The sequence below is a fragment of the Oxyura jamaicensis genome, chromosome 1 (assembly GCF_011077185.1).
Source record: "Oxyura jamaicensis isolate SHBP4307 breed ruddy duck chromosome 1, BPBGC_Ojam_1.0, whole genome shotgun sequence".
Classification (NCBI taxonomy): domain Eukaryota; kingdom Metazoa; phylum Chordata; class Aves; order Anseriformes; family Anatidae; genus Oxyura; species Oxyura jamaicensis.
This window is the reverse complement of record NC_048893.1, coordinates 83890443-83913308: the sequence shown is the minus strand read 5'-3', so window position 1 is coordinate 83913308 and position 22866 is coordinate 83890443. Positions and strand designations below refer to the sequence as shown.

Here is a 22866-nt window from a genome sequence, read left to right as displayed (position 1 = left end):
TGATGGCTAAGCACCTTCGAGGTGTGAGGCAGCTGAGGCAGACATATGCAGCCCATGGAGAATGCAGCAACTGTGGTCTAATTCGTATACATAGAGGTTTTTTGGAGATGTTGCTTATGGGAGGAAAATGAATGCTTAAGGGACCCTGTTATGTTGGCAGGGGATGACGGGGGAGAAATTTGTATCAGAAACAAGCCCAGCCACACTAATAAGCAAATGAGACTTAATCAGATTCCCTTCCAGACCATCATTGTAAACGTGTAACAGAAGGGAGGAAAAGGAGGTAGGGTGGGAGGGGGAGCTGTCGTTCAGGCCATCCATGTGCCATTTACTGTAGACAAACCTAGCCTGAATTACCGGGTTCTCAGGGTAAATCTTTTAGGTAGTGCATCCCCACACAGATTTGTCAATGGCTCTTGTGTAAGGTAGACAACCAGACAAGAATTCTGGGCCAAATCCTGCTGTAGCGCAACTCTGCCTTTCAAAAGTGTGCCACAAATTACTGAACAGAAAAGAATGGTGTTTACTTTGACAGTTAAAAAATAGCAAATTTTATACCAAATAATTTTTTTTAAAATACGAACATCATTGGGTAGAGAGTGGGATAACATCTATAAGCTGGCCTAGAAGTCCTGTTCTGAATGCTGCTCAAGAAAGTCTTTGGCTGGTTTTATGTTAACCAACCACCAACCTTTGAGTGTTTGCTGCCACTTGGTGGCTCCTGCAAATACTGCTCGATGTTTCCCCAGCGTTGGCTCTTCGCTGGGTCTGTTGGTGCCCTGAGTTCTGCAGTATTTGGGCAGTCCAGGTCTTCCCCAGTTGGGCACCTGCAGCACACCTCCTCCCAGGACGGCACTGGCAGCCATTCAGTCAGACTGTTGGTGATTAGTCATGGGATAAATAGATCTTGCTGTCTGTAATGAATCAGTGAACTCTATTTATTTATTTATTTAGGCATCTCATGGTGCAAAACATCAAGCTTTCTGGATTTATTGTTACTTGTGATCCTGTATCAACAAAAAGGTACTTGGCACGGCAAAAAGCAAACTGAGTGTCTTCCCTGAAGACTCTTCAGTGAGTCTGGTGAGGGTGCAGATGATGCACGGGTTTGGAGAAAACCAGGGATGAGACTGAAGAGGCAGCAGTGCTGAGCACCAGTTTTGAGTTGCATGGTTCACTCCATTCTGTTGTATTTGACTTGTGTGGTAATTGAACTGTTAAGGTGAATTGGGCCTGGCTGGGATGGAGTTAGCTTTCTTCATGGAAGCCCATGTAGTGCCATTCTTTGAATTTGTGGCCGAAGGTGTTGGGAACACACCAATATTTTGGCCATCGCCAAGCAGTGCTTACACAGCATCAAGACTTTCTCCTGCTCTGTCCCACTGCCACTGTGGGTGAGCAGCTGGGAAGGGGCATGGCCAGGACAAGGGGCATTTCCTACCCATTAATGCCATGCTCAGCAATGAAAACTGAGGTACAGAAAGAAGGAAGGGGTGGATTTGGGGCTCCCAGCGCATCACTTGACAGAGAGTGCCCTGGCTGAGGGACCTACTTTGCTTCTTGTGTTGCTCTGTTTCCAGTTCTGCCCCTTCCTTACCCCCCTCACCCCAACCCCCGACTTCTCCCTCAGCTGTGCTCCCCTTCCCAGCCCCCTGAGGGCACCGAGGGGCTGCCATGAGGGCTGCGGGCAGCGTCGGGCCGGGCTGCGGCCACCCCTAAGATGGCGGCGCGGCGCTGCCGCCCCGCCCCCGCGGCGCCATGCCCTCCATGGGCCGGCCGCCGCCGCCGGCCGCCGCGGTGCCTGCTGCCTGCCGCCGCCTGTCGCCGTGTGATGAGAGCATCAGCCCTCACTCCCTGCCACGTCTCCCGGGCAGCTGCGGCGCTGTGCGGGGCCGAGCCGAGCCGGGCCGCCCGCTTCCCCTCCCTTCCCTCCTTCCCTTCCCTTCCCTGCGAGGTGGGGCCGCACGGCGGCAGGAGGGGCGAGCCCGCGGGGTGCCCCCGGCCGCCGCCTCCTCCTCCTCGTCTTCCTCCTCCTCCTCTTCTTCGTCCCCCCTCGGCGGCCCGGGGCGCCGCGGGTGAGGGGGCAGCGCCGCCGGGCCGCCGCTGCCGGCCGATGTCCGAGCCGTGCTTGGATGTGTGAGTACCCCGCGGCTTCCCCGGCAGGTGAAGCCCCTCCAGGGGGTGGGTGTGTGGGGTTTTTTTTGTTTGTTCTGCCTCTCTCTAATGAAAACTTGAGGTGGTTGGTCCCGGGGTTTGCGTTTTGGACGTTTCCCGAGGCCTAAGCGCTGTGTCTGGGCTCCAAACTGAGGTCTGGGCGCGCTGCGGGGAAGTGGGAGGGTGGACGGAGGGTTGGGCGTACAGGGCTCTCGGTTGGGCTTGCTTTGGGCTTTCAAAGTGTTGTCCTGAAGTCGCGAGCCCTGTGAGGGGGGTGTGACACAGCAGTGTCCCGTGGGAGGCGAAGCACCGAGGCGATCCCCTGTGAGGTCTGAGGAAGCGTAACCGGCCACAGGAGACCTGTCGTGCCCAGGATGACCATCTGAGCCTATTTCTGTCACTGGCCCTGCTTGCGCTACGAAGGAAACGGTGCACCAGTCATCCTCCACGATGTAGGGTGGGAGCTAGGCCTTATTACGTGAGATAGCTCTTCCACTGTTCGTTTTAATACATGGATGTTTAGCTGAAACGCAGGTAGTTTTGTGTTCAATGTATGATCACTCTTGTGCATGCTTTTTGGTGGTGATTAACAGGTACCCAGCATCACTGGCATCTGTCGTGGCTGTAAGTGAAAGATTAAGATGTCTGTACTCCACAGTGGTGAGTTGTAAAGCTTTTGGAGGCCAGGCATCCTCTCTGTAACCAGCTTGAGTCTGTTAACTAGAAAGGATTTTCTGTGAGAGGAACTCAGTGGTACAGGGATGGGACTGGAATGGCTCAAGTCTGGTTTCACCAGATGTTGAGGGCAGAGCAGGACACCAGCCCCTTAACCCATAGTCTGCTTCTTTGCTTGCCTCTTGGCACTTCTGGTTCTGGCATGACTTTGTTTCTGATGCTTGTTTCTCCTTCCAGCCGCCTCTCTGGAGCGCAGACTCCTTCAGCTGGGGCGCTTGGCATCGCACTTGAGGATGTTCTGCTGGTAAAACCTGGGCCCAGTGACGCCAAAGTGGTGGCCAGGCAGTGCCAACCTCTCTGTGAGCTATGCTGAAAGTCCTTGTTGCACCTTCTCAGACAGGGACTTCTTCAGGGGTGGATGCAGCCACTCTTTGTTTCTGTTCTCAACCACCTTTGACTCTGTTTTCACAGTGCAATCCAGCACGTAGGGTAGGAACGCTATCCAGGTCTGATTTATTTGGAGGGACAGAGGTGCTCACGTAGTGTAACTTGGCCAGTTAGCTGTGTCCACTGTAATGTGTACTCCACGTTTTAAGACCAGCGAGAGTCTGTGTACCTGCTGTACACAGACTCATTCCTGGCTGTCTCTTGGCAGACCTACTCACAGTTATTTGAGACCTCATTACCAGAATTTAGGTGTTAGAGCTCCTGAAGAAGGATATGGGGCAAAGGAACAAGATAGTAGTGATTCTGAGACGATACAACTCCTCAGTCTCAGTGCTTTCTGTGTGCCTCAGTATAATTAAATCCTGGGAAAAGGGGTTTTGTTTGTTTGTTTTCTTTATTTTCTTTCCTCCTGACAGTTATATTACAAATATGTGGTTCAGTTTTAGTTTTCAGGTTTTGTCAATACAAAGAGAAATGTGTTTTTAGCAGTTGTGAAAATCAATTCTTCTCTGTTTAGAGAGTTAGTTGAATTTGTTTTGTATTAGAAAACTTAGTTTTAGAAAGTCTTCTGATTTCCAACCATTCTTTTGTTTGTTCGTTATGAAATTTTAGGTCCTGATGTGTTTATGGACAGAGAAATACAGAGGAGGATTCAATCAGGTTTTCTGAATCTATTGAAATGCTTGGGATCTTTAGACTTTGTATTACTCGATCTGTCATACTTAGCTCTACAACACAATATTTTGCCATTTAATACATGCTTTCCTTTTGGAGGCCCAATTTTTGTTCTGGCACTGCCATTCAGTTGGAGACCTGATACAGTTTAGCAATAATACTGTGGTGCTATTTTATGCATAAGAAACTGTAAGATACAAAATTACAACAGTGAGCCTTCCTTTTCTTTCAGTGATGCCTTTTCTTTACTATCACAGTATTCCAGTATGCTGGAGTATTCCTGGCTGCAGAGTTTGGCTTTTCATGGTAAGGGGTGGTGTCATGAAGTTAGCACTCTCCTCTTCGTTGTTACCTAACCACACTGGGGCTCTTGTGGTGGTGGAAATTTTATTCCGTTTTTTCTAGCCATATCACAATTAGATAAGCAGTAGAATTTCTAGCAGGTGCTTTTTTAAAATTAGAGGTAAACCGCTAATTGTGTGTGGCTTGGCCAAATCATTCATGAGCTGTCACAAACTTGCCTGAAAGTTTTCCTGCCATTCTTCTTGGGGTGTATTCATATCAGGGTCATTTCCAACAATTTTTTTTGACTTTTTGGACTGAACATGTTGCAAGCGGAAAACGAGACTTCTGGTGGGAAGTGAATATTATGCAACCCGGTCAGAAAAGCTGTGCTGGCTAACACAGTGCAGCAGCATCCATGTGTGCTGACTGGTTTGAAATGTTTGGTTTAAGGCAAAATTATCAATAGACTTCTGGAGCCCAGAAACACTTCGAAGGAAGCACGCATGCAAATTCAGACTGCTATATTGGTCTTGGTATAATTAATTATGTCAGGGATTAATGTATCCTATTTTATTTTCCTGATTTGCTAGATTAGTTGCTCTGCAAATGGTCATGCGATGTTCTGAGTGCTGCCTACCACAGTAATGGAAATTGAATTGAATATCCGAATATCCTTACTGTTCTGTGGGGAAATTGCATGACCGGGCCATGTGATATGCATAAAATATTCCCCGTACTTGTTATTTCAGATGGAAGCAGAGGGGAGTTGTTGTATGCTCCTATGTGTCTTATGTTTTATTTTCAGAATTATGATTTCTGCAAATTATGGTTTATGTAGAATTCCGCTTCTCCACAGTGTCAGGGATGTGTTAAGTCGTTATTGCGCTGATGCTTTCTAGTACAAATTCCAGTCCGATGACTTGGGGTAAGGCTCCAGAAATGCCCAACTGATCTGAATGCAGAGAGGACCCCGGGCCTCCGTGGGATCTGCTCGCTGAATGTTGATGGGGTATAGGGAGGCACGCCAATGTGTACATAGTACCAGTAAAAGTTACATTAGATGCTGTTAAGAAAAAAACGTGAAATGAGTTTGCAAAGTGTTTCTTTCTTGTGTTCTACTCCATATCTTCAAACTCATTGCTACGGATGGCAGATGCTTGCCTTATTTTTAGCTGTGTGAGGACAAAATAGAAAAATCATAGTGACTCCCCATGGTTCGTCATCGTGGCTGATCTCCATTAAATTAAACATAGGGGTTGGCAGAGAAGCAAAACCAGCAGGAAAGCTGCTTCTGTTTGTTTTAAAAAAAGCTTGTCTAAAGTTCTAAAATAATACTATAAAAATATATTCACTACTACATACAGAGACCCCCTGGGAGGAGAAATACTTGCCCAAGTGTTTATCCCTTTTGGGATAAGGAAATGAGGCCTGAATCAGTAAAAACAACTTCCCTGCAAGTCAGTTGAAGAGGAGAGATTAAAAAGCAGAGTTCCCGGCTTGAAATCCTGTGCTTGTGCCATTAGACCATGTGTATGCAGTGAGGATTTGGAAGAAAATGCAGATTTTTGATGGCTTGCTTGGCTGAACGTTAAAAAGTGGGTTCTTAAGGCAAAAGTTGGTTAGTCCACCCACCCTCCTCCCCCAGAGTTGTCTGTTTTGCTGTGTGTTTGTCCAGATAAGCTAGAAAAGAAAATCTCCATGCCCAAAGCCAAAATTGCCTTCCTTTTTCCAGTCGCTGTGTGTGGCACTGCATAACAGAGGGCAGCATCTTGGTAGTGCTGCACTGGTGTGCGGTGCTTGGCGAGGGACTTCGGTGCAAGATGTGCCTAAGAGTGTGTGTTGATGGCTTGTATTAACAGACAGCCTTGGTGGCGTTGCCTGCGGTGTCTGCTAATACCTCATCCTTGCTGTTTGGTAATTCCCAGGCTTTGAATAGCAGCATCCCTTGTACTGCAGTGTTAGCCAGTCTCAAAGCTGGCCATATATTAATCCGCCTCCCCATCAGTGACACACTAGAAGTGCCTAAATACCTGGTAAGTCCGTTGACCTCCCAGTAGTTGATTTATTATGGAGAAAAAATACAGGAAACTGGTTTCTAAAGCGAACGTTAGATTCTATCTGTGATAGGCATGCGGAATTGGAGCTTAAACTTGTGGTGTTACATGCCCAAACCCTATTTTGGATCTGAAGCTTAAACTCTCTGGAGCTTTCAGATGACAATGCAAGTTGCCTTTGAGAACCATATGTCTAGTTTAGTAATTCCTGCCAGCTCTGTATGAGATGGGAATTGCTGTCCTTTTCCCCATACAATTGAGAAGCATGGGAACTGTAAGAACGAAATAGACCATGATCCAACTAGTAAGGACTGCATTTCCAGCTGGTGCTGGAAAATATCAACTTTGAAATTCTGCCTTGCTTTCATATAAGAAGCAAATGCTTTCTTTATTCCAAAATCCAGCATTGGGCTGGGATTATTGCTGTATACATCGAAGGAGGCCAAAGAAAATATCTTGCTGACTGTGCGATACAGTTGTCTTGCTGAGAAGTGTATTATTTGCCACTTGTAGCTGATCAGCCCTGAGGACCATGGTGTTTTTTTTATTTTGTTGTTGTTGTTTGCTTTGAATATTATTTCACTTGTCTTCATTCATAAAATTATTGTAGTCTTTCATTAAAGTCTTAGTAAGCTGTTTGCTTTGACATCCTGCAGCACTTAATTGCACAGGGTAATTACATGGTTACGAGGTATTATTTTATTACTGCATGAATCGCAGCTTTGTTCTTGCTCTCTTGTAGCCAGCGGTTCATTGAGAGCACTTAGTGTGTGCATCTTCTTTCGTCCAATTTGCAAGGACTTGAATTCATCTGTATTCCGAATAGGACTCGTCTCCTGCATGCCTCTGGAAATCTCTTCCTCGCGCCCCCTGAAGTAAGGTATTTGAGGGGATTTCTAAGGAATGTAGGGTTTGGGTTGGAAATCCCTGTCCATTTCTAAAAATTGCCTTTTCAATCTCTCAGATAATTCTCTTGGTCTAGACTACTGAGGACTTAAATCCACGTTCCATTCTTGAAGAATAGGTCCACAAAGTGATCTAAACTGAGCTTACTGCACACACTCTAACCCGGATAGGCTTTCCCTGGAAAACTTTCCTGCTCCCGTTTTTGTCAGTGGGTATTTGAAGTACTGGGACAGCTACAAGCGGCAAGCGCTACCTTCACCTTGTCTTTCTGTCTAGCTGTAGCCTGCGTCACTGACGATGCCTGAAGCTAGTCACTGCAGTATGTATGCAGGTTGTGAAATCATTCCTTTTTCTTGCTGCTTCTACCCGCCGTTTTTGGCATGTGTGTGGAGGACTGATGGATGGATCCTCTTCATCCTTTTCAGCCAGAGCTCTGCTGTATCAAAAAAGCCCACGCTTACTTGATCGCGCTGGTTGGTTTTGTTATTGCAAGGGCGGTTCTTGGTTCTTAGTCACCGAGCAAAAATGGGCCTCGCTCGTGCATCACCTGACGGCGCTGATTCACAGCCCTGCTCTCGGCCGGCCGGCTCGCAGCTTCCGGAGCGTGACCCTTGCCTCTGCTTTAGGGGCCTTCTGTATCAGTCCGTCCCGAGTCTCCTTCTTAACCTGCTGCTCCTGCGAGCTGGCTGCAGCGTGAGGACATGGAAAATGTGCTGACTTGAGAGACCTTGCTCCTAACCGGTTTGGCCTCCCTGCTCTGGGCCAGCTGGCAGGTGTGTGCCTCCCCAGCCAGCCCCGGTTGAAAGGTTCTGTTTGCGTAGCGCTGGGGGGCCTCTGCAGAAGCCAAATATTTGGCTTTCCATCTGATAACTTATCGGTTATTTCCTCCTGAAATCGTCACGACAACCAAATGCTTTTTCATGCCTGAACCTGGTTAGTGCTTCGACAGAAGTTTTGCAGCATCTTGACTTCGGTGTGGCAGATGTGGTGCCGCTGACAAGGTGGCCTCGTGATTGAAGCGTGGGCTCGGGCATTACCGTTCCTAGGCTCTGTTCTTGATTTTTATTTATTTATTGACTGATTTATTGATTGATTGCTGTGTGTTGGGTGAATAGGTTGCCAGCTCTGTGTCTAAGTTTTTCCATCTGTCAAGATGTTTTTATTCAAAAACTAAAATGAAATAAAATTGTCACACTAAGAGGATGTAAAAATGAGCCATAATAACTAGGAGTCGTGGTAATTCCAAAGAAAACTTGAATGCAATGTGAATTCACTAATAATTTGCGAAGGCTTTAGGATTGTTGGACAAATGCAAGTTTGGGATTAGGTTAACCAGGCACAGCTACTTGAAGAGGGGATCTCTGTAACCCAAGAGACCTTTTTACATGTGTTGTTTCAGCTTTGGAGACTGACTGGAGAGGCAGGGGGAAACGAGGAGAAAGAGCTATTTGTCTGCTAACTAAAAGTCATGATTGTTATGGTATGTATTCAGTCCTAGTGGTTAGAGAATCCTGTCCTGGTTTCCTCCTCCCATCCTTTCAGAAATGGTTTCACCAGGGGCTAGCAACTGTCTTTGCAGCCTTGCAAACAAGCTTTTATAAATAAGCCACTGTCTGGGACAGAGAGTTGTTGTCACCTGTGGGTGGCTTATGGACACTGGTAGCCTCCAAAGTTTACAGTACTGGCCGTGCTGCTCTGCAGTAGTGCAGGGACAAAGGCTTTCAAGCAGACCCTGGTGAGGCAGGAGCCTAAATGGTCCTGTGCCTTCGTAGGCTAGAAACGAGCCTCACGGCTCATTCAGGCCGTCCTTTGGTTTCATTTTCAGGACAGGCGCCTCTGAAGAGGAACAATGCAGAAGTCGGTGCTCCCAGTGGCGGCGGCAGGCGCGCCGTAGGGCTGGCAGCACTGTCAGACACCCCCATGCAGGAGCACCCTGGAGGTGTGCGGTGCTATTTGCCACGGCGAGGGAGCTCCAGCAGTGATGCTGAAAGCCTTCCTTGCTCACAGCCACAGGGGCGTTGGAGTGCTTCACCCCAAGGTGTAACATGCTTCTTAGGCACGGTGCAGACCGCTTGGATCAAGGTGGAGAGACCTGTGGTCTTTTCAGGCTGCGTTGCTTCAAGCGAGGGTGACCACATTTCTCTTTCTGCTCTTGAGAGCATCTGGTTGTAGGACTTGTGGAGCTAAGGAAAGCCTCGAGTTTTTTTTTTTGAAGCTCTGACAGTTCTCAGGCCTTCCCATGAGGATTGGAGGCTGGGAGTTTTCTCCAATTAAAAAGCATTAACGCCATCAAAATAACTGGCTACGTGTTACAGTGTTTCCAGCAAAGAGATGGGGAGCGAGGCAGATTTTTCGTTCTGATGAGTCACTGACTCTCTTCTGGTTTGTCCCTTGTAAGTACTGTTTGGACAGCTGCTGATGCAGGAATATGACCGAGTGATGGGCCCTGGGGAGCAGGGAGGGCTCTGCTCTTTCACCTCTGAACTGCTGGATAACTCATCTGCCTTGCTCTTCATCGGTGTGGCTTGAAGGGAGCAGTCCCTCTAGGACTCAAAGCAGTCGATAGCCGTTTTCTTTCCACATATGTGGACAGGCCCGCTGGCCTGAGCCAGATTTCCCCCCAAATCTTTCATGTACATATTTGTGGTACCCACGTCTGCCTTAGAGAGATCTCAGGAGCTGGGCAGCTCCTGTTCTGGGGATGTTCAAAATGAAGGCTCTACATATATATGACATGACATCATTTGAAGGGAAATTAAGGTGAACTGGGAAGAACAATGTGGAATCAAATCGATGGACTAAAGAGTCTTACAGGAAAAGCTCTTATCTACCGTCACTCGCTTTCTGTGCCTGAAACTGTATATAAAGTGAGTGCTGATGGGTAGCTACGGGGTGGGGACCTTACAGTCAGAGAAAGGAGTCTGGTAGGACTGCCGTCTCACTGTGTGGGTCTTCATGAGAACTTGTAATGACTTGGATGCATGCAGGAAACTTATCTATTGGAGTAAGAGGTCATGGATGCTTTATTATGCATAAATTTCACAGTCGCATCACGCCTTAATTTAATAATTGAAAACCATAAAAACTTCTTTTCCCCGTGTCTTCCCTCCTCGAAAAGGAGGGCTGTGGATTGGTTCAAAGCCAAAAACGCAAGCTTGGAGGCAAACTCATCTCTAATCGTAACACGTTGTTTAACTTGGTCTAGGGAGCTTTGTTTCGGTGTGCCTAGTTTTACAAAACAAAAAAAAAAGAAATATTTACTGGGCAGATTTTGCTCTAACAGACACCTTCCTAAATTGATCAGACCCTAGCAAAGTCAGGCTATTTAAAGTGTGGCTCGAATAACTGCGCTCATGCATTAGCCCAGTCTTTATGTTCATGGATCAATGTGAAAGGAATTATTCAAGTGCATTTATGATACGGTGCACTGACATTAACGAGGGCTCTTTCCTACAGGCATTCAATTTTGCTGGTAGAAACTAGCATTTTACTGGGTTGCAAAACCAGCGGGTGGGAGTTTGATTACTCGGTGTCCAAGTGTTTACGTTGGTAAGCATGTGAAGCATACTAATGGGGATAGTATGAATGAGAGCTGTTGAATTATTTACATGAATTGTTGAACGTGGCATAAAAACACCTTCCACTAACTCTAATACCTCTGGTTCGAACACCAACGTAGGGCTATTCCATCCGTTATCATAAATATCCCGTAGGCTGGATTAGATCAATTGTTTTAGCTTCCACCGTTCCTGTAAGATTTTAATTTGGCTTCATATAGCTTTGAAAGTTGCTCTTTTTATTTATTTATTTTCTCCTTAGCTACTTACATGAAGTATCTGGATGCCCTAAATGAGTTCTGCGTTGTCTGTTGCTGCCCCTGCTCATCTTGTGCATGCAGGGGAATTTTCTTCTGCTTATATTTAATGCCTGAAATTAAAACTCTAGAACATCCTAAAGAAGGTTCTTTGTAAGCTTTAAGTTATTGACTAGAAAGGTAAAGTAGTACTCAGTTCTCTGTTGTGTCTTCTTCGGAATTAAAATGAGCGTTTCAAAGCCTGCCAAAATACATTATCTTCCTTCAAACCCAAACTGTCCAGTGTTTACTCTCCCCTTTTGTGCAATTTCACAATGCCATTTTTTTCTCCAGAACCTCTGTTTTACTTTTTTTTTTTTTTTTTTTTGCAAGTGACCTTCATGTGGGTATGTGCAAAGCATTCATATTTAGTAACACCTTATCTGTTGGTTTTTTTTTGATGGAACTTTGATAATTGGCTATTGGAGTAGAGATGAAGCTTGGGAAACCTGAAAACAAAAGGAAATTCTCTGGGGGAGGTGGGATTTTTGTTTGTTTGTTTGTTTTCCTTTTGGAATAGCTCTCCTGCACACGCTGTTCATGGTGACAGTGACAGGACTCATTCAGCAAACTTCCTGGCATTTCTGCCAGCCATGATTACTCAAGATTTTTTAAAGGAGGTGATAACTGAATTTTAAGCAGATGTTAGGTCCCACCTGTAAATTTCAAAGCTGGATCCAGAGTTTCCCAGAAGGTGGGAATGGATCCTATGATGTTTTGCCACAAGGGCACCTGAGTAGTCTCCAGAAATGCAGACACAACGACGTGCTTGTCATGAGGTGCCCTCTCTGTCTTGATTCTGTGTGTCCAGCATGCTCACTAGGAATGGCTTCCAGGATTTGTGCTTAAATTTAACCTGTTCCTCCTTTATACAAGTCTGGTAGCCATCAGAAACTTACATGACTGCTGAAATCCTTATAGCGCCACGGGTGAGATCAATAAAATAAATGCAAAAGTATATGGGAATTGGTAAAGTCCTTGCCAGACAATCCATCTTCCTGATATTCTGAGTTGCCCGGTCTCTCTCATACAGTTCATTTTAAGAAACTGATGGATTTAAATGCTTCATTTAAAATAAATATTTACAGGCTTAGTTTCTAATTAAAAAAAAAAAAAGGCTGGGATAAGTGGTTGCCTATCCATGCATTCTAAGTGCACACATACATATGAGTTTTGCTGCACTACTGCTAGCTAGAACTGCTTTTAAATGGCCCTCCTACTATCATGTCAGTCAGGCTTTCTTAGCACAAAAGGGAACTGAACCGTGCAATTAAATGCTTTGCTAAGCCTTCATGGAGACCTATTAGGGCTGGCTGTTTTGTGCCCCAGCAGAGGGGGTCCAAATTGCCTACTAGCATCACACCCTATCAAGTGATACGTTGGATGGTCAGAAAGACCTGCAAAGCTCCAGCAGCTACTTAGAGCAGAGCAGAGAGAGGGTTCTTCCCATACTTGCTTGCTGCTGTGCCACCTCCAGCCCTGGAGATGCTCGGTAGAGCTTCCCAGCCAACAGGAATTGCTACAGGTCATTGGTAGTTGATTGAAGCAGACCCTGTTTAAAGGCACGGTGTCAATGGAGCCTGTTCTGTGCATGCAGGCAGGCACTGATCTGGTGCCGTTGCAATGGCACGGTGTTCTGGAGTGGTGACGGGTGTCCCAGCTTTACGACAAGGTCCTGCCTGCTTGTGTGGCTTCCTTTTGCATGAACTCATTTGGCTGGGGCGTGACCCTTGTCAAACTACCCATGCTAGTAGTTTGCAGCTTAAGTGATGTTTCTGCTTCCTTTGCAGACCTGGGAAGGCATCAGGATTGTCTGGGTCACAGGGCACAGCCTGCTGGAGGCACTGGAAGCGGACTGGTTCCTGGTCATGCCCGGTGGAAGGAGGGGACCCAGCCGGCAGCAGCTAAGCCGTTCAGCTTTGCCTTCTCTCCAGACTCTGGTTGGTGGGAGCTGCGGAAACGGTACTGGTTTGAGAAACAGGTGAGGACAAAGGTAGGATTGTCGAGACACCTGTGGCTAGGATGTTAAAAGCTAGGACTACGCACTCTGAACTCTGCTCAATGGTTAAAATCTGCCCTATGGGGAAGCTCGTGGAAGTGGGGCTGCGGTCGCACAGTACTTGTTTTGTCTTTCCCTGCAGCAGTTTGCAGAGCAGCGAATCCTGGCAGATTACGAGTCTTTGTCTCTATTACTCGGTTGCCTGCAATACCACAGGAAATTACTGCGACATGTCAGAGCTCAGCTGTGAGTCCTCCTCTGCATGATAGAAAGGGCAGGAGGATGTCTATATGCTTTTTTAGCACTGTTGGATCCACATGAAACGGTAGACAAAACTAATCTCCATGTTCTGGGGAAGTTGGGGCTTGAAAAAGGAACACACGGCGACATTTATAGCTCTGCGTTTAGCATAAGGCTAAACGGGCCCAGTATTGGTTCCTCCCCTACAGAAGTCAGCAGGCTAGAGAAACCACTTGCTGCTTGTTGAGGCCCCGATCTACGTGAGACAGGGTCATCCTTACAAAGTAGAGAGATCGAAGCCATTTAGCTTTGGCATTTAGGACTTCTCAGGAGTCAGTAGGTAGATGGATGGCAGTCTTAGATACTTGAGGAAGAGGTGACTGTTGAGACCATGGTGCCAGTGCTGGAAAGGTCCTAGGGGAGTGTTGCTTATCTCAGTTTCAGACAGCATAATTTACATTTGAATTTTCTCCACCAGTATAGTCTGCAAGAGCTTTTAATTGTCCTAGCCTCCTTTGAAGGATAGGTTAGAAGTGTGAAGGCACTTGAGAGGTCAGCCTCGAGGCAGTGGCTGAACTCCTCCATTCTGTTTTTAGTTACCTCTCTTTAAGAGAGGAGCTGTGCCCAGGAGGGTGATGGGCACTTTGCAGTACTGGAGAAAGAGGCTGTGTACTTCTGTCCTGGGGCAAACTGGATGCTACTGCAGCATCTCAGGGGTGAGCAGAAGGAGCCAACGTTCAGTGCTCAGTCAGGCACAGAGTCCTTCATGGTTTTGCTTGAAGTTTTCTTCCTCATTGTACCTTTGGTCTTCCCTCTGCAACTTGCCTGAAATACAGCTGGGCAGTCACAGCACCTCTGGTAGACCAATCTATCAGTTGTGTGCAGAAAACATTGGATAAGGGTTTTGTTGTGTTAAGAGGAAGACAAAGCTCACTACCAGTCTTGCGCCAGTAGTATGAATGCAAGACTGATACCGTCTGTACTCCAGCAATGCCTAGTCCCAAAATCAAAACCCTAAGCACTCCCTGTCCTGGAAAACAGTGGAGACAATGTAGAATGTTTACCAAGTGAGTGGTGTCTGTCTGCTCTAGGAATGGTAGTGCCATCAGCCTCTCCGCACCTCCGATCACAGCGCTGATTACTCCAGAGCCTGTGCGTCACTGCCGGATCCCTGAACTACCTTTAGACGGGAGCCTGCTCTTTGAATTCCTGTTCTTCATCTACCTGCTGGTAGCCCTCTTCATTCAGTACATCAACATCTACAAGACTGTCTGGTGGTACCCGTACAATCACCCTGCTTCCTGCACGTCACTGGTGAGTTCCCCAGAAAATGCCATCCATCACTTGTGCTTTGTCATTACACAGCTTCTTTTCATGCTTCTTCAGCTCAAGAGTCACCAAGCCTTTGATACAAGGGGGTGAAGGAAACTTTGCATATGCCCCAACCAACTAGGCCCATGTCATCCCTCATTTTATAGGGGGAAAAAATAGGTAGAAGATGAGAGAGAGAGAGAGAGAGGTGTCAGCAGGGCTTCTTCAGAAGAAATTTATTGTAGGCACTTGCATGGCCAAGCTAGCCACTAGGTTCTGAAATGGAGATGAACCTACAGAAGCCTGCCTGTTGTTGTGGGTGCCTCCTCCCAGAGGAAACAACAGAGCTTAAGAGAAAGGGTGATGGAATTTTAAGATAGTATCTCCCAACAGGTCAACAGCAGAGGAGTTAGAGAGGGGAGTCAGGTCCTCACCTTATGAAGGCCATCCAGCCTTCAGTGATCCTGGCCCAATAAGCTGTGCAACCTGGCAGTGACCTGGACCTGAGCCAGCAAACCTTGTCTACATGAAGATAGCTTCTGAAACCTCTATGGTGTCCTTGAAGCATGAGGCAGTTCCTTGGGTAACTATACCAACAGGTGGTGCTAGTGTTCTAGTTATCCAGCTATTAGTTTCAAATGCTGCTACCCAGTGCTGGGCACAGCTTTCTTTGAAGAACCTTTCTGTTCTGGACTCCCTACCTGAAAACATACCATCGACTTATGTTTGCTCCTAGAAGTCGAGTATTCTTATTTTCCCAAACATCCTTCAGGTTCTAGACAGCAGTATTCACTCTGCTGACTGTTCTAGCTAGAACACAGCTTCATATATAAAAAAAATAAAAAAAATAAAAAAGGGGGGGGTCCAAGAGCTCTATCTAACTTCATGCAGCCAGAACCAACATTAATTTCCAGTACAGATCTATGGTCTATGAAGACAGCATTTCCCACATCAACTTGATCATCGGGAAGTACTAATGGTCACTGCAGCCCGTTTCTGAGACCAAAGGCTAAAGTGAGCTGGTATGCAGGACTCCAGGCTCAGGTTTGGCTGCCCTTGTTGTGGTGGTTGGTGGCTTTTCCCTCAAGAACCTGCAGACTGTTCTCCACAGTAGGATCCTGGTCCCAGAGTGCTCTTTGACCCCAGAAATACCTGCCTTGAAGGGTGGCTTTTTTTTTCACTGTTATTTTTGTTTCTTCTTTTAGTAGAAATTCCTCCATGGGAAGGAATGTGGCGAAGACCTTAATTGTGGAGATGTTCCTGTGTTACTTGTTTTTTTTTCCCTTCTCTCCCACCCCTAATAGAGAGATTTGGGGAAATGCCCACATGCGATCCTAATGCTCTCAGCAGCCAGCTTTCCAGTCCCACCCCAGCTGGGTGGTTTTGGAGTCCATTCCCCTGGTGAAGACCTTTTCTCTTTCCTCCTTTAGAATTTCCACCTCATTGACTACCACCTGGCGGCGTTCATCACAGTGATGCTGGCACGGAGGCTGGTGTGGGCCCTCATCTCTGAGGTAACCTTTCAGTGTTCCCTCTCCTGCCCGTAGGACTGGCTGCAGAGCATGGCCATCCACAGTCTTAGAAAGTTCTGAGAGTTGGGTAGCTGGAGCGTTTCTTCCTCCAGAACAAGTCTGGGTGTGAAAGACTAAGATTCTGGGGGACTGGGGTCTTTTTTGGGCCCATTCATGTCCTGCAGTAGTGGGTAGCTCTGCTGTCTTTGCAGCTACGGGATGAAATGATCCCAGCTGCTTCTCTATCCCTGCAGACACATTACTGTAGCTTACTGTCTCATGTCAGGGAAGTGGCTGAGAGAACTGCAAGTCAGGTAGCAGAAAGGCAAACAGGGAGGCTAGCCAAGACTAGAAAAGTGAACAGGAGATGAGAGGGGAAGTGTCAGAAGGAGGATGTCTGCGTATACTGAAGTGAAATAGGAATAGCTTTTAGAACTGCTTTTCCTTGTCCTGGTTACTCATAACTCTTATGCTGTGGTTGTGTGAGCTTATATTTTGAGACGCTCTCAGTCTTTGTGGGAGCAGAACCACACCAAGTATATGTTTGGGAAAAGTTCTTTGGAGGAAAATGGAAGTTCTCTCCACTGAAACAGTTAATACTACTCCAGATTAAGCAACAGGTTTTAAGAACAAAAACTCCCAACAGTTAAGTGCTGTTGAACAGGTGAATAGAGAAAATGGATTCCCAGTTCTTCCATCTCCGATTCCTACCATGTTCATTTTTGTTACCATCCTCCATAAAACCTTCCACAGACTGAAATTTCTGCTTTGAAACCTTCCACGCAGGTTCTTGCACATCCCAACTAGTGGCTATAATCACTAAGAATCTTTCCGTAGTTCAGTTTGCCTTCTCTCCTTTGAAGACTGGACCAAGCTTCCTTGCTGTCCTTTAGAAGGTGGTACCTCCTCACTAGACTTGTAGCCTGTACATGCAGTAGAGGAGAATGGTGGAAATCCTAGTTTGGGGATTGCCAAAGTGCAACATCTTCTCTTCCCTCACCTGAGAATTGTCAGGGCCCTATTTTAACCATGCCCTAGAACTTGTGCTATTTTGTGGATCTTGTGGATTCTCCCAGACATGACATCAATTAGTTTCACCTTTGTAAGAGAGTCAGGCTTCCTCTTCTTGGAGGAAGAGGGCAGTCATCCCTCATCCAGTGCCTCATGGCACTTTCTTCCTGCTCCTCCTCCACAGGCACCCCCCTGTGCTCATGTCCTAGCACACATGGCACAGGGCTGCTGAACGTTTCTTCTCTATTTGCAGGCTTCTCAGGTGGGCGCAACGTCAGTGATTCACTACATGGTGCGCTTGGTGCTGCTCACCCTCTGTGGATGGGTGCTCTGCTGGACTCTGGTCAACCTCTTCCGCAGCCATTCTGTTCTCAATCTTCTCTTCCTGGGCTACCCGTGAGTAACAACACCTCGCACCTGTAGGGCAGGGGGGAGCATAGCTGCCTAGGGGTGGCATGAGCTCCTGTGGGAACCCGAGCTGTTGGCTATAATCTGCCCCCAAGACACGGGCAGACAAAAAAAAAAAAAAAAGCCTCATCTTACGAATACAGGGGAAGTGGGAACGGCTAGGGGATGATGTGGGGAGGTGGTGCTGACCCTTTGAAGCAAATTGCCTGCAGGGTGCTACTTGCTATTTCCACTGGGATGACAGGTTCCACGGATAGGGTTTAAAGGAACATCTCTGCAGTTTTCAAGGCTCCAGCATTTTTAAGGCTCCAGCATTGAGCCTCTTGGGGGAAGAAGAGTTGGCCACTGGCTTCAGGAATGAGGGTTCTTATGTGGTGTCCCTCTCATAAGGGCCAACATTTGTAGAGAAGGTGGATGCTGATTCATGTTGGGTTGGCTGTCATTTCATCCCGTCTTTCTTCCTTTTCTCCCTGCAGGTTTGGTGTCTACGTTCCTCTGTGCTGCTTCCACCAGGACAGCAGAGCACAGCCCCTACCTGCGGACTGTGGTTACTTGGTACAGGATCAGATGGTGGATGATGGGGCTTCAGCTGTCAGCAGCCTGGTCAAACCCAAAGATTTCCTCTCACTTCTGTGGGAATCCTTGAGAGAACAGTTCAATAATCCTACATCTATCCCTACCCACAGCTGCCCCCTTTCCCCAGATCTCATCCGCAACGAGGTGGAGTGCCTAAAAGCAGACTTCAACCGCAGGATCAAGGAAGTTCTCTTCAACTCTCTCTTCAGTGCCTACTATGTGGCCTTCCTGCCACTGTGTTTTGTAAAGGTAGCTCTTGCCTGGTTTTCTCTGCGCCCCTGCCCGCCGCCTCCTTCTGAATGTTGTGTGAATTGCTGCCAGGCCAGATTCCTGGTTAATTCCCCTTTTCTCTGTCTCCCCTTTGGCAGCCCGGATAGCGGAGCATGGCTGCATCCGGAGTGCACTAGTACTGCTCCTGGTTGGCGGATAGGTATTGCCATAAATGTGATGCACCTCTAGTCCCATCACCCCACTTACTAACTCCCCTTCTCCCGCCCCCTGTCCTAGGCAGATGAATAGCTGTGTTCTTCCTAGAAAAGGGCACTTGTTGTTACTTGTCTCAGATCCAACGTCCTGGGTTTCGAATGCTTGGATCAGAGGCTTTGGTGTTTAGCCTGCTAGAAAACAGCCAACTAGGATGTCTGGGAACCTAAATCCAAGAACCCCTTGTCGATGTGGGGGTTATATTTTTTGTCTTTTTCTAATGCAAATGAGCTCTAGTTGGCGTAATGAAACGGGTAGGGCTCCACAATCCACGCAGCAGTCCTGGTGCTCCTGAGGCAGCTCTGTGGAAAGCAAACCCTCCTGTTACCTGCTGCTGGAGGAGGAGAGGCACCAAGCTGCAGCATCATATCCCTGCCCTTTCTCCTTCGGGTCAAGGAGAAGGGAGCCTTGAGCATTTCCTAAGCTGTAACCCTCTGAAATCACTGGTCCAAAAGCGCATGCCTGTAATGTGTGGTGTGGGTCTGCTGGATGCACACGCAGTATGTCCCTTGTTATTCCCTCCTCTGCTTAGTGACAGCAGTGCCAAGCTCTTGTCTGCTCTCTTTGCAGAGCACCCAGTACTACGACATGCGATGGTCTTGTGAGCACCTCATCATGGTGTGGATCAATGCCTTTGTCATGCTCACCACTCAGCTGCTGCCTCCCAAGTATTGCGACCTGCTCCACAGATCAGCTGCCCACCTCGGCAAGTGGCAGAAACTAGAACATGGTTCCTACAGCAACGCTCCACAGCATATGTAAGTGTGGGGATGGGAAGGGGTCGGTGTGCCCGGCAAGGGGCTAAGACATTCCAGTAGCTACAACACTGCTGATACATACCTACTTAGCAAGCTTTTCCACTCCCCCTAGTGCCATGGATCGCAGACACAACTCTGCTGATCTTTCTGTTCACAAGAAACAGAAACACCTGATCTAGAAAGCTGTCCAAGTTCCTCTGGTCAAGTGCTGGTTCCTTCCCAGAAACAAACGTAATAATTCCTCTTGGCCAGTGGAACAGTAGCTTGCACAGAGGCTGGGGTGCCCCCCTCCAATGTAGTAGGCTAGGTTCTTGCATGGGGAGCCATTTATTCACTGCTCAGTCTGAGTCCTGGTGAGCTTGTCATATCCTCACCTCCGTGTTGTTCCGACAGAAGCTGAGACACATCCCCGTAGCAGAAGCTTTGGCATTTTTCAAGATGCCAGCCCTTGCTGTGAACCCCTCTTTAGTGAGTTGAGTGTGTCCTCCTCACTGCTGTCTCTCCCATGCTAACACTGGCATTCTTTCCCTGCAGCTGGTCAGAAAACACAATATGGCCACAAGGAGTACTGGTGCGACGTAGCCGATGCCTGTATAAAGCGGTTGGGCCTTACAATGTAGCAGTGCCTTCAGACGTGTCCCATGCCCGCTTTTATGCAAGTATCTCTTCTCTTGGCGTGTGGTGGTGGTGGGAGGGAGGAGAAGCTTAAACCTAGCTGCAGCAGAACAGAGTATGAGGCCGGACAGCACTCTGTTGCTGTTAAACAAAGTGCCTGTTCTCAGCAGAAGAGATTTCCCACCGCAGTATCAGAAGGGAAGTAATGGCTGCCTCGTCAGTGCTTTTCTCATCGTGGTGATACAGCACTCTTAGCAGGCATTAGCGTATTCTTAAGAGGTTCTAGTTAACAGAACATCTAGGGAAATGGGAAAGCATGTCAGCTGGTTATTTCACCAGTCCTCCCCTTCTCAGGGAAGATGACACGTCACATGCCTCACTTCTTTTGCTGCTTTCCCTAAGTAGCAGCTAGTGCTGGCTGGAGTGCAAATGTTTCTTCTGTCTAGCTCAGTGGCACCAGACGCTATTACGCACGCACCCCTCCCCGCTAACGTTGCAAAAATTACAGAAATTTGTGCTTTTTACCTGTTCCTCTGCAGTTCCTTTTTCACCGTCCATTACGGCTGCTCAACCTGCTGATTCTCATCGAAGGCAGCGTGGTCTGCTACCAGCTCTACTCCCTGCTGCGCTCAGAGAAGTGGAACCATACGCTCTCCATGGCCCTCATCCTTTTCTGCAATTACTATGTCTTATTTAAGCTCCTCCGGGACCGGATAGTATTAGGCAGGGCATATTCCTATCCACTCAACAACTATGGACTGAAGGCACACTAGGCCTGCCAAACGTGTACCCCTTCCCCTTCCTGTGCCACTGGGCAGGGAGGGAACCTCAGAAAAAAATATTTTCGTACAGTTCTATTTTTTTCTTGCGGCGTTTATAAATATTTAAAATATTTTATATTTTGTATACTGTTGTTTTTGTGGGGTGGGAAGGGAACTGGTGGCAATTAAATGTCGCTTTATAAACAAGGTGTTATTTTATATATATAAAAAAATCAGTGTGTATATACCGTATATCTATACCCATACATATATCTATGTGAAGCAACAGGATTGTTTGTGTGTGTGGTCACTGTGTCTGCTTTGCTCACACAATTGCCTTGCTATTGCACGCTGTGGGGGTGGAACTGCTGTTAATTAGGAACTGGTCTTCTCTAAAGCTTCAGTAAGCGAATAGCTATGGGAAAAAGGAAACAGGGAGGCCTCTCACCAGTACGAGCAGTTTACCTAGCAACCTCACTGCCAGGGAAGCCTTGCACTAGTTAAACCAATTAGAGAAAGGGAAGAGGCAATGTGCTGAAAAACAGACTAAATTACTGTCAGTCAGCTCCAGCTTTCAGTGCCCTTTTCTTCCCAGAGCTAGCAGAATACATGTTTTTCGTTGTTTGTATTTTTAAATAAGCCCTTTGCTTTAGCTTCTATCCCTCTACCTAGCAACTTAAGCTTCCTCATTCCTCCCAGAAAATGAACTAAATCTTGGAATTTTAAGGTAGTATATCATTTAGAAAGGGATTTGAAATAGCTTAATTTAACAGGATTGGAACTGATCATTTTTTAACACCACCTCCTTGCCCTTGAGTAACTGCACTAAATTAGGGAAGATTCAGACATTTCCTTCAATGTTCCTAGAAGAAATTTCTTCTTGTCACACACTAATCAAATCCCCTATCGCCACACAATGCATTTCAGCAGTGTTTCACTCTCAGGTATTTTGAGCATTTTTAATAAGTTATTAATAGTAGAGGAAAATTTTCTTTTAAACACTGTTCTTCATAAAGTTGAACTACAGTAGAATCTAATAACATTTGTGGTAATATCACAAAGGAATTGAAGATGAAATTATCAACCATATCATTAATTTAACTGTGGATGCTGCTAACAGCTGATCTTGCTGCTTTGACTCAAGTACTTAACGTTATGCAACATTTCTCCATTCAGGTGTTATCTGACTGGAACCTTTAGCCATTAGTAAAGTGCTAGCTCTGTTTAAAGAGTGGATACGTATATTAATTAAAAAACTGTACTGAGGTTGGGAGAAACTGCAACTATTTTCTGGTTCCTTCTTTCCTTCCAAGCTAAGTACGACTATACTGCTTTTCTGTTCCTGTCTGTAAGAGCTTCTCCCAGAACCTGATCGCAGGCATAGGTGTTTTTCTTCTCCGATACTTGATGAGGTTGACAACAGGAGATGCCTCTGAGCATTAACCCTAAGGTATTCCAAAATTAACCTAAATGCTTAGCTTTAGTTACTCATGTCTTCTCTTTGATGTGGCCACAGTGGTGGACACAGGTACTTGGGACGTTCAATGGAACAGTACTATGGCTTTTGGGACAAAATTTGGATAAGCAGAACCTTCTCCAGCTCTTCCTGCTGTGATATCATAGAGTCTCATCTTTTTTTCTACCTTATTTCTGGAAGTACAGTTTGAGACAAGATGGGTTGGCTTCTTACCTAGAGCAGGCTCTGCACTGCATGTAGCTTTGTACAACACCTTTCCTGTGCCCAGAGTACTCAATAGTGAGCTGCTCTCACAGTAGCTCAATAGCACTTATGCTTTTAGTACCACTTACTTACATTTCACCCTCTCAGCACCTCTCTCAGCTATTTCACAGCACTACGGGGTTGCTTTTTCCAGTGTGACACCTGTAGGGTAGTAGGCTTAAGTAACCAATAAGAGAGAAGAGGCTCTCCAAGTCTTAGCTTGGGGAACAGATATATGTTTGTCAACAGTGCAACAGGATGCCAGAATCCTGATCCAGGGCTTCAGGGCAGAGATAATGAGTTTTCATGCTCTGCTTTTTCCTCCCCTTGCACTTCAGGTTGAAGGTAGGTGACGTTGCCCATGCAGTGAGCATACCCATGCTCGGCAAAACAGGCTGACCTTACACTTAAGGTTCATAGTGCC

General features: G+C 46.8%; 1 protein-coding gene across 2 annotated transcripts; it reads left to right on the top strand.

Moving 5' to 3' along the window:
* Window positions 1-1795: 1795 nt before the first annotated feature.
* Window positions 1796-21681, top strand: TMEM39A (transmembrane protein 39A). 2 transcript variants are annotated; one of them, XM_035314801.1, is made up of 9 exons: window positions 1796-2136; window positions 12840-13030; window positions 14380-14602; window positions 16030-16113; window positions 17375-17517; window positions 18006-18354; window positions 19159-19346; window positions 19881-20001; window positions 20501-21681. In XM_035314801.1, the coding sequence occupies exons 2-9, from the start codon at window positions 12918-12920 to the stop codon at window positions 20732-20734; spliced, it is 1455 nt and encodes a 484-aa protein (XP_035170692.1). In that variant the 5' UTR covers window positions 1796-2136; window positions 12840-12917; the 3' UTR covers window positions 20735-21681. The 2 variants fall into 2 exon arrangements, with proteins under 2 accessions (XP_035170692.1, XP_035170693.1); XM_035314802.1 differs by lacking the exon at window positions 1796-2136 and adding an exon at window positions 2738-3368.
* Window positions 21682-22866: the final 1185 nt, after the last annotated feature.